General features: G+C 36.4%; 1 protein-coding gene across 2 annotated transcripts in view; it reads right to left on the bottom strand.

Annotated features, from left to right (window-relative positions):
• The window catches only part of CFAP20DC (CFAP20 domain containing), a 258,264-nt gene that overhangs the window by 234,809 nt on the left and 11,432 nt on the right, over positions 1–12,023 (bottom strand). For both annotated transcript variants that reach the window (XM_036267094.1, XM_036267095.1), the window contains exon 4: positions 9,822–9,894. In XM_036267094.1, coding sequence (XP_036122987.1) covers positions 9,822–9,894 — 73 coding nt within the window. The remainder of the gene's footprint in view (positions 1–9,821; positions 9,895–12,023) is intronic.

The following is a 12,023-nucleotide window of genomic DNA, read 5'->3' as shown; positions in this document are numbered from 1 at the left end:
TGACCCCTGAAGATCTCCTGGTCTAGCTAGGGTAAAGAGATGGCGGTGGACACCCTGGCTGGTTTGGCTCAGTGGTTAGAGCGTTGGCCCGCATACCAGCAAGTCCCAGGTTCGGTTCCTGCTACGGGCACGTACCTCGGTTGCAGTTTGTTCCCGGCCCTGGTTGGGGTTGTATGGCTGGCGACCAGTCAATGTGTCTCTCTCACATCAATGTTTCTCTCTCTCTCTTCTTCCCTCCATTTCTCCTGCTCTATCTGAAGATAAATGCAAAAATGTCCTTGGGTGAGGATAAAAAAAAAAAGGAAAGAAAAAAATAAAACATTCACTATACAACTTTAACCTGGAGACCATGGTTGGACCACACAAGCCAAATTGGCATTTTTCAATAAACATTGTATATATACTAAAAAAAAAAAAAAAAAAGAAGAGATGGCGGTGGAAATACATGAATATAAGACCATTATGTGATACATGTCACAACAGACTTATGTATAAGTGCTACTTTAAGATGTATTAGTGATTTACTACATATATTTCATTCCACCAAAATCAGTTCTGTGTTCAAATATTATAAAATGTTTGTACATCCAAGAAATTCTACAATTTATAAAACAAATTACAAAAATCAAGAATGCTAGAAATAACAGCCCTCCCCATAGAGAGCTTCCTCTTATATTTGTTACTGGCCAACTTATTCAAAGCTAAATGACTGCATAAAGCACCATGATATATTTTAATTGCTAACTAGGAATTTTCCCTCCACATTAAATAGTTCTATAATGCTCCATTAATGAAGATATCTTAAATTATCACAAATTTTATAATGGGGACTATATAGGTCCTGTAACATACATATTATATTATATATATTTTTGTAGATATTTAAACTTATTCTTATTTTGAATAATTAAAATAATTAACTGCCAGAATAAAAATAAAATACAGTGAGAGAGAAGAAGATCCAAACTAGAGGAAACATTTCTCCTGACAATAAATAGTGAGCTACATGTTGAAAGGGTTAGTAACGTTTCAAAGGGTAAAGATAAAAGCTTGCAAAAGGCAGAAACTGTGAAAAATTGTGTTGCTTGCATGACCTTTGCTCAGCCTTCTGTTGAGTATGGACAAAGATTATCTGGATTATCCGCAAGACAATGAATCACCCAGCAGATGCAGGGCGAGCTACCAGACCAGTCCAACTGCAAAATGGACAATGGGCCATGCAGAATACGTCAGCGGGAACTGCGGGAACCTAAAAGTAGAGCATATAACCTACACCCCACCTGTTATTCGAGGCTGACCCTTTTTCAGTTCAGTCTTTCTGCACCCAGGTGCATGCAATAAAGTCATTTTGCTCTACATTGGCCTTGCAGTGTGGATGTGATCTCCTGCCGGCTCAGACCTTTTATTTGATGCTGAAATCCAGGAGGTCTGTGAAGGATCCCTCCTAGGGGGCAACTGCGGGCTCCGGAATCCTCCAGGCGTCCTTTCGAACCAGGATCGATCACATCCTCAGCTGGATACTAGACCTCCAACCTTTCCATGGTGGTGGTTACGTATTTTTGCTGTTACGGCATTATAAGGCCCCCATTGGTCATTGCAGCTGTGACTCCTGCTATGAGGAGTCCGACTTCCCTTTTTGCCCTATAATGGCTTCTGGGCTCAGGGTTTGATGAGGTTGAATTAGGAATGAAGGAATGGATTAAGGTATTAGCTGGGGTGACATATCCTACTGGCCATAGACACCCTGTTTTTCTGGGTTTAGGCATTGCATTGAATAGCAATTCCTCTCCTAGGGGCAGAAATGTTTAGTGCACCTAAAAACATCATTCTCTCTGGTAAGCAAAGTAGCCTAGTCACACTTGGGCCTAGGGAGGTGTTTGATAGTGAATGTAAAATTTATAAATTAATATTTATTGTATAGTTACTACTTTGTATTATCCAATTTAATCCTCATAATTACTCAATAAATACTTATAAATATCTTCCCCATGGTACAGGGGAGGCTGACACACAGAGTTCAGCAACATGCCCAGGGTCATCAAGCTAATACATGGCAGAGTCACTGACTCCCAGGCCTGTCATCCAACCCATTACAGGACCCTGACTTGTGTCCTGATAATATATATGGCAATCATTTAACTGCACAGTGCTTAACAAATGTATGGCCTTCTATTACAATTTTACAGAGTCAGAACACTTCCAAATATTTCCATATGTGCAATTTTCCTTTTGCTAGCATTTTATTTTAGCTTTAAACATTATCAAGGTTATCTAAAGAGTACTTTTAAAATAATTTAGAAAAATAAAATAAACTGAAGAACAAGGAAGAAAAGCTTTCTCAAAGAACATTTCTTTAATAGATAAAGAATATCTAGTTTATATATGACCACATGTGTTATCTAAAACTTCCACATAAAACCTATTTTAAGGCATGCAACTTTAATATATTATGAAAGTCAGCGTGCAAGCCATATTAAAGTGCTTCTTACTAATGCATGTAACAAAATATACTGATTATGCAAGTACATTTAATTGGATATAATTAAAATAATGAGACTTAAATACTGATGATTTTAAAAAGAAAAAATAGAAGTCGGAATTAGGCATGAAATGCATTCAAAATGCTAATGAAACTTGCAATGTCATTACCGCTTTAGTATATAATACTTCTACTTTAAAAAAGAGCAACCACTGGCTACTTTCACTCAGTTCTAAACACATAGTTTAGAGATGTATTCACAGTGACAAATGATTTCATTGGATAATATAATACTTTGCACTTAGATACCATCTTTTTTTTATAAATAATTTCAGAGCTACAGAGCAACAACTATTTTCTTCAAAGGAAGGTATCAAAATGACAAAAAGTGAAGTAAATTTTCCACAGGAAGAGCTGTGCTTGGTTAAATGGACACAATCTCAAAAACTCTCACCAATGTCATTCTGACCCAAAGATATCAAATTTAGGTGTTCTCTCAACGCGGGTGGCTGTAAAGTGGCCGAAGGAGACTGAGGCCGTGAAGAGAACAGGCCTGCGGCTGTGAGGTCATACTCACTTTGCTCAGTTTACAATTTCAAAGGCGTCTTCTGTCTCCAACATCACCAAAGAAGGGATAATAGAAGACTTCAATAGGGTAGAAGATCCTGAAACTTTTAAAAATTTCACTTCTAACCTTTGTCTAACTCACTAGTAATAATGCAGAAAAGGTGATGTAAGAGTAACTAACTTTCAGTAAATTACCTGAACACTAAAGCTTACTTTTGTAGGATAGATATGTTTCAATTTTCTATTTTACAGAAATGGGAAAAAAAACCCTGCTCTGAGATCCACAAAAATCTAAACCTCCCAAAATTTCTTAGAAAAAAACCTAATATCACCAATTAATTCTAGCAATTAAAATTAAAACAAAGAAAAAGGTCATATTACCATTTACTGAAGAGGAAACTGAGACAGAATTTAAGTGCCTGGCCCAAAGGCGTAACTAGGGGACAGAGCAAAAGGATGAAACAAAAACTGGAATGAGCAACATAAATTCTAGACTGAATTCTAGGTTAAACTCATTAAACTCTATTCAGATATACTGCAAATTCAAAATACTGCAATGAAGAGATCACAAAGAATCAGTTAATATTTGTAAGGACTAGGGACCCTTTTATTTAATTTTTGTTGTTGAAAGTATTACAGATGTCTCCCTTTCTTCCCCCATTGACCCCCTACTCCCTGCTCCCACCCCCTCCTGCTTTCCCCAACCTAATGTCTGTGTCCTTTGGTTGTGCATATATGTATATAAATTCTTTGGTTTAATCTCTTTCCACCTCTGCTACCCCTCATCCCTCTGAGGTTTGTCAGTCTGTTCCCTAGGGACCCGTTTAGGGGTCTCTCTCTCTCTCTTTTAAGAATTTACCTCATCAGATTTCAAATGCAAGTAGTACTCCAAACAGCGAAGAGTTCAACATGTGAAACCTTTTGGTAATAATATTCCCTTGAGTCCACAGGCTAGGGATCCCAACCTCTCCAATAGCACATGATGCCCACCATTGGCTTTCATAGTATGTTCATCCCATATATTGAAAAAGCACTGGATGAATTAGTAAAAATGAGAAAAATAATGTCAATTCTCTAGAGGCATGAACATCACAAAATCTCAAAAGTCACCAAGATTAGGACAAAATAAGGATAGAGAAAGGTATTAATGCAGACCACCAATATTCAGTAAAATGAATCTAATTCCTGTCAAAAACTATAATAGTCAAAGTCACTTAGTATGATTGGCAGTATCAAATTTAGCAAAATGGATTTCTATTGCAAGATAGAGTTGGTTCCTTTCCAAGAGCTCTGGTTCACTGAGCTCCTCCTGTGCACCAGATGTCTACCCCCAGGCTCTGAAACACCTACCAGCCCACACAGGGGAGCTGTGGCTTCCCATTGCCATGACGATGTAGTAGGAAGAGACCACACAATGCAAGAATTCTTAAAAATCTGTTTATTGAATCATTTGTCTTCAGGTCAAACAGTGAGACAAAGGTACGCTACAATGAAATGGAAATAAATGAAAATTGCAACTAACACTAAGAAATAAGCAAATCAAAACATAGGTTTATTTGTGAAAAGCAGGGAGGGGATTTTCTTTTGTGGGTTGACACTGAAAGAGAGGACTATGAGAGAATTCCATTCTGGTATTGCTAGAGATATTAAGTGTTAATACAGTGCTGGCTCTACATGCAAAATGTAATGTGTTTGCATAATTGCTGGTCAGGTTATTACGCTCTAAAAGCACCTTCACCACAGGTGCAAGATTTTGAATATAATTTTTAGAAAAAAGGCCTTGGTATGAACCAAAGTAAACAATCAATAGAGAATAAGTAAAGTTGATTCTTAGCTCTCAAGTGTAATGTGAGTATTGTTACATCTGAGACGCAAAGTACTAAAACAAAAAAGATATGGGTAAAATTATTCCTTTAACTCTCAGGCATTTATTTTTCCTTAGAAGGGTCAAGATAGAAATAGGAACATCTCCAATGAAAGACCTTTCCTTGCTGGAACTTGAATGGTAACAATGTATTATGAGGAGCACCTAAAAGTGCAGAAGCCTTAGCACCTTCATCCTGTACCAAGTTTCCAATAAACTATACCTACTACACCTATACCTATGCACTGTTGAAAATAATAATGTTTACAAGTATGGCAGCAAGGCATGGTGGGACAGAGCACAGGTTCGAGATTTATACTACACTACCACTTCTCAGCCTTTTGGCTAAGATCAAGATTTAAACTACAAATTTGAAGAGTTAGTAAGTAGGTCTATAATCTCTGGCAAATTCCTTGACCTTTCAGTTTCCCAATGGTGAAACAGAGGCAATAATTATCATTACATATTTTAAAGATTAATTGAAATAAAACAATTAAAGTGCCCCCCCCCCCCAGGGGTGGGGAACATCTGGGCCTTGGGCGCATAGGTCTGTGAAATCAAAACCAGCTAACATCAAACACCTGACCAAATTAACCTGACCAAAGATAGCAGGCTAATTTTTAAGTTAATTTTGTATGGCCCTGAATAATGTTATAAATATCCAAATGGCCCTTGGCAGAAAAAAGGTTCCCTACCCCTGGTAGAGCAAAGCTCAGTATCTAGTAAATGCTTAATAAATGTTAGCCATTATACCCACTGAATTCTTTAAGAAACTCATCTTTATTGTTGAATGTATTACAGACATCGCCCCCTTTTTACCCCATTGACCCCCTCCTACCCAATCCCGTCCCCCTCCTGCCTTCCCCACACTATTAGTGATCACTGGTTATGCATATACACACAGAAGTTCTTTGGTTTATCTCATCCTGCCCTTCCTCCCCCCTTCCCTTTGAGATTCATCAGTCTAACAACCAATTTGTACTTCTTAATTCCGACACTTCTGAGGTAGGTATTATTACTCTTATCCCACAATTAAGGTGAGTTAAGTAATCTGCCCAAAGTTCTAAAGGGACAAAGCAGGATTTGACACTAGATCTGTCCAGTTGCAAGCCCATACGCTTACTTCTACCTCATACTTCACACTTGTCCCCATAGGAACATGTTACGTCATCATCATTTATTGAGATGTATTTACATTGGCTTTCAAATGATCTTTCACCCTCAGAGTAAACTACATGAGGACAGAAACTGGGCCCTGCTTATTCATTTCAGTCCATTAGTCAACTCCTGCCCACTCAGCCAGATTTCAGAGCCTCGGTGCGAGGCATTGTTCGGGACTGAGATATTATGCAGGGTCCTGGTCCTCATGGAACTCAAAGTCTACTAAAAAAGACAGATAAGGAAGTAAAAATGTAAGTATAAACTGATACAGTTGTAATAAAGGAAAAGAGCAGGGTGTTAGAAAAGAACATGGGAGACGGAACTCATTTAGTTAGGGAATCAAAGAAAACCTCTTTGAAGAATGGAACACAGCTGTAATGAGAAGGCTGAGTAGGAGTAGCCAACGCAAAAAAATAAGTTTTCTTTTTAATCCTCATCTGAGGTCATGCTTAGAGAGAGAGAGGGAGGGAGGGAGAGAAGGGAGAGACAGAAACATTGATCCTATGAACCCCCAACTGGGATTGAATCTGCAATCCAGGTACAAGCCCTGACAGGGAATCAGAACTGAACTGGCAACCTTTCAATGCACAGTACGACACTACAACCGAGCTACACCAGCCGGGCAAAGAAATGATTTAAACCACTTGCACATGAGACCCTAAGAAAAGACCTCACTGGTATGTGAGGAAGGACAAGCCAGTGTGGATGGAAAGGAGCTAGCATAGCTGACAAATGGTATGAGATAAGGGAGAGGTGAGCTACTAGAAGATTTGGGCATTTATTTTCAGTACAATGGAAATTACAGTTGTTTTTAGAACGCTCACTCTAGCTGTAATGTGGAGACGAGATTGATAAAGGGCAAGAGAAGAATCTGGGAAATCCACTGGAATTCTCTAACAGCAGATCACGGGGAATGTGATGGTGGTTTGGGACAAGGAGGATTCAGTACGGGTGGGCAGAAGTGTACAGATTCAATGTACATTGACTCCCCCAAGCCTAACACACTGCCTGACAATAACAGAAACTCAATAATTCGTTGACTGATTTCTCAAGCAGCACTATTGCTGGTACTGAGACATCGACTAATGCACAGACGCATGACCTCATCCAGTGTGCATGAGACACAGGAAGGTGTTGGAGAAATTATTATCAAATTAATAAACCAGCTGGCAAGACTCCACTTATGAAAATCTCTTGATGCGTGAAAATTTCTTTGTAAAACAAAATGCCTCTCCCACTCTGACAATGGAAAATTTTAGAAGCCAGTTATCTTTCGGCTGTGTGACTTTCCACGCTTGTGGGAGAAATGTATTATTTAAAATGGCCTGGAGGTATGCTGCTAGAAATACGGTAAAACACAAAAGGTGCTAAAAGTCCTTTCATATTAGAGGGGAAAAAAGCTGTAGTTAGAAAGACAAACTATACTCATTATTCTACTTTCTTCCTTGTAAAAACATGGTCTCTGTCATTACTTCCTAACACAGTAAAATATTTTGATTATCTATTAGCAACAAATTCAAATGCGGAGATAATATATCTTCCTATAATTTAATAAATTCACAATGTCAGGAGAGAGAATGTCTTCCCTATGTTATTTAATAATTTTGACCTGTGTCTTATAAGATATTTATTTTGCTAAAATGAAAATCATTTGGAAAATCTAAATGTTCATGTGGATAAGAGAACACAAGAATCTATGATTATAGTCAACTGCATTCAAAACCTAACCCCTAATCCCATCAACTCTGAAAATGTTTTCCCATCCTTTAACAGGCCAACAGTATTAACAAAAGGCTAACAAGTCAGGCTTACTTATAAAAGTTGTTCTTTTGCTGGGACTAAGGAAAGCCTAAGATACCTATGAATTTCTTAGAAATTAAAGCTTTAATTATTATTAAATTAGTTAAAACAGTATCTTGCTTAGGCTAAGGTGATAAATTCAAGTGTTTGGAGGCACAAATAAAGCTTAATTTGTTATAGAAAAAGAGTGCTCATAGCCAAAGGTTCGGCCAAGTGTCTCGCACAGCTTTTATTGAAAGGCCACCCACCAGTGCCCCGCCACTGCTTCTGAAGAATCTCAAAGTATAAGAGGTAGAGATCAGGAGAGTAAGAGGTGCCGAGCTGGATTCCCATGCAAGAAACTTAACAAACTTAACAATATAATTCGTCTTCTTCCACTTGGTAAGAAATCATTTCCCTTACACTAAAAATAAAGCTTTACATGGAACTCTCTGTTCAAGTAGAACGCCGTTAGTCTTAAAAATGCTCTTTCTGCAGAAACAGAAAAAGATATTTAAGAGCATCAAATAATGTTTTGGTTCTATTACTATGAGAACTATTTTAAAGAATCTTGGTAACCAAGGCAGACAATAATAGAAAATCTTAGACGTTCACTGAGGTTTAGAGTTGAACAAAACAAAGGTACAAATTGTTCCATCCACCCTTTGTCAGTCAAGAAAACAATATTGTATGTTATTAGTTAAAATTTATATTTTACCAACATCTGCACAAATTGTTAATATTTCAATTCACATAAACAAAGAAAATGAATATCCTCAAATTTTTGTTATTTCCATTTTATTAAGGAAGCTTCTCCTTTCTCTTGGTTTGTATCAGTGTAACTAGTACAAAATTACCTGCAATAATAGGAAAAGTCATTTATCCCAGCAAAAAAAATATAAGCCTATGCTTTTTAAGAAACCTTGGACAGTTATTAATTACAAAACAAAAGACCCCTGGCCAATTTCTCAGTGGTTGGAATGTCGGCCCACGGACTATTGAGTTGCGGGTTTGATTCCGGTCAAGGGCCGGTACCTCAGTTGCGGTTCGTCCGAGGCCCTGGTCGGATCTTGCAAGGCAACCAACTGATGTGGCTCTATCACATCGAAGTTTCTCTCTGTCATTCTCTCTCCTTCCCCTCCCTCCCACTCTATCTGATAATAAGTGGAAAAATATCCTCAGGTGAGGGGAAAAAAAAAAGAAAGAAAAGAAAATAGTATACCTTAAATGTAATGCTGTAACAAAAGTGTACATATTTACAGGGTGGGGCAAACATAGGTTTATAGCTGTGAGTATGTGAAACAGAGTTTATTCTTGCATTATTATTTATTTAATTATTGTATTATTTTCCATATGAACAACTATAAACCTACTTTTGCCCCACCCTGTATTAATTAAATCTTAAACTATATTCAATTTTAAGTTTACAAATCAAATGTTTTCATTTTCAGAATTATCTCAGATAATAGTACAACTGAGTAAAAGTTGTATATTCTCATTTTTACTAAACAATCTGTTTATAGAAAGGTCATTTAAAACAATACATTCCAACCCATCTATACGTAAACAGATAGGACCAATATTTCTAAACTAAACAACATTAAAATGAGAACCAAACATAGTTCTGAATAGCAGAGAGCACAAAACATCACATTTCTCCTTATTTGAACCAAAATCTCAAACTTTTGAATTATTTATTTCTTCAAGTTATATACTATTTATTACCAAATTCATAATCCTTTGTTATTTTCTTAAACAGATAAAATTTGCTTCTTTCCCCTAGGGAAATGCCAGACTATAGCACTATCTAAGAAATATGATTAAATTAGTTTAATTACTTCATGTCAACTTGATAAGTCACTGCTCTTTAATGCAAAAACTGCCACTTATAATTAATGACTGTTCGTATTGCTTTAATTGATCAAATGTCTAATATATGTAAAACACTGAAAGAAGTTCAGTATATCTTACAGCAATTCAGTGGAGAAGTCCTGTCCCATGGGTATGTAAATCTGAAGTACAAGAAACCTCTGGATCAGTCCAACTAGAACGAGAGGGGAAAGATACATTCACATGTCCAACCCATTTATGTGTGCATATAAACAAACATACTCGAAGGCCACCAACAAGCTTGAGCTTTTAGCACTTCAGTAATACAAAGAACTGCAATAGTACTGCCCGTGAGTTACAACCTCATTATGAAAGCAAAAAATTAATGAAAATTAAATCAAACTCGAACAACATATGTTGTCTTTTAGAGTCCCATCTGTAGGCTTGGTGACATTTTTATAAAAATTTTTAAAATAATTTTTTTATTTACTATTTTTAATAGTTTTTGAGAGAATGTATACATAGAACTGCAGTCATATAAAACTGAACTATAGATTCCCATCAAGGCAGTCATAAATGGCATGTGTCAATTATTTTTATTCACTGACAGTTTTAACTGTACTAAACAACTTAATAAAAAAAAACAGATCAAGAAAAACAATTCTAACAACTACATCTGAAGGTCTGATGAGCCATATCTAATTTATATGGTTTTAAATATGGATGGAGAAACATATTTTCATTTATAATACCTTTTGCTAATTTAACACATTTTTAATTAATCTAATACTCACAAATAAAGAACTGATAACTTTTAGTTCCCATCACCAGCTTCATCTTTATTAAAAATAGTTGGAGAAAAACCCCATGGCATTTTTCATAGATGAAGTCTATAAGTGCTTTAAAATAAATTAATTTCATGTTACCTCTTCTGATTCATTCACTTAATTCCTTTCCTCTTAGATTTTGAACTTCTGCTTGATCTCTCCTTTATGATGCTCTTAATGGATGTTTTAGTATCACTACTTCCCAAAACATACCTTTTAGGAACTTTTTTCCTGATGTGGGACTTTGGGCAGAATATGGAAATGTCTTGATTTATCTGACCTCTTCTACAAATCTCATAGTATGGGCTAACATGTGACTAAAAGAAGACAACTGGTCTAAAATACATGTTATTTCCTATTTATTCTGACTTAGCAGGCTTAACAAATTTAAGTATTTTAAAGTAATAATACATGTTTATATATTTTAAGACCTTCTGGTTTATAATTCCTTTGGTAAACTATTTAACAACATTTTTGAACAACTTGAAATGTAGTTTCTAAACAATAAACATATTTGATCAAGTACGTTTACCCTTTTTAAATCAAACATACAAGGAAAACTCTTGCTGAAAACATCAAGCTGCCCTGGCCTGGTGGCTCAGTTGGAGAATTATCCAGTACACTGAAAGGTTGTGATTCCTGGTCGGGCGCATACGGGAGAGAACTGATCAATGTTTCTCTCTCCCCCGCCTTCCTCTCTTTAAAAATCAATAAAAACATATCCTTGGGTGAGGATTAAAACAAACAAATGAACTAACAACCAAAAACACTAATTTTAATAAAATGCACCAGAGCGCCATCTGTAGAATAAACAATGTAATAAAAATAGGGCATAGCAGGCTCTGACCTTAGAAAATTCTCTAGAAGTCAGATCTACCATATTTATGGGAAAAGCCAGTGAGGCAACCAGGGTCCTGGACTACAAAACCAAAATAAGAAACCAAAATGAGGTGACTTAAATAAGCCATCGTTAATCTATATCTCTCTTCCATCTTACATTGACTGGCCCTTTCGTATTCTTCCACTGCACAATGGCCTCTGTAAATAGAGCTGAGAGAGCACCAGGAGAAATGAAATGCAGTCTTTACAAAAGGTCCCTAATATATGTCACAAATCTCACTGAATCAGCACTGTTCTCTTCAAACACAAAGAGCTACACACACAGGGCATTTTTATATGAACATTTTTAGATATAAAAGGCACTTGCCCTCAAAAAAGAAACCTTTGTAATTCAACTTTCTCACATATAGAGAAGCCCTACTTTCCAAAAAGCTCCACTTCTAAGATTAAAAGAAGTATGACAATACTATATGGTGATGATCTGACAAAGAAAAAAGTACTTTAATAACGTTTGACATACCCTGATCCTATGTGTCAGAAAAGCTATATAAACTCTATAATATTTTTCCAGTGGCTTAGCAAATTCAAATGGACTGTTCATGTCTACATATTTAAAATCATTGTAAGTAATGCCGAATATGGAACTGCTGTTAGTAAAAAAATAAATAAATAAATA

Source organism: Molossus molossus, unplaced genomic scaffold (assembly GCF_014108415.1).
Source record: "Molossus molossus isolate mMolMol1 unplaced genomic scaffold, mMolMol1.p scaffold_m16_p_18, whole genome shotgun sequence".
Lineage (NCBI taxonomy): Eukaryota > Metazoa > Chordata > Mammalia > Chiroptera > Molossidae > Molossus > Molossus molossus.
Note: the sequence above shows the minus strand (reverse complement) of the source record. Positions and strands in the feature narration are given on the sequence as shown.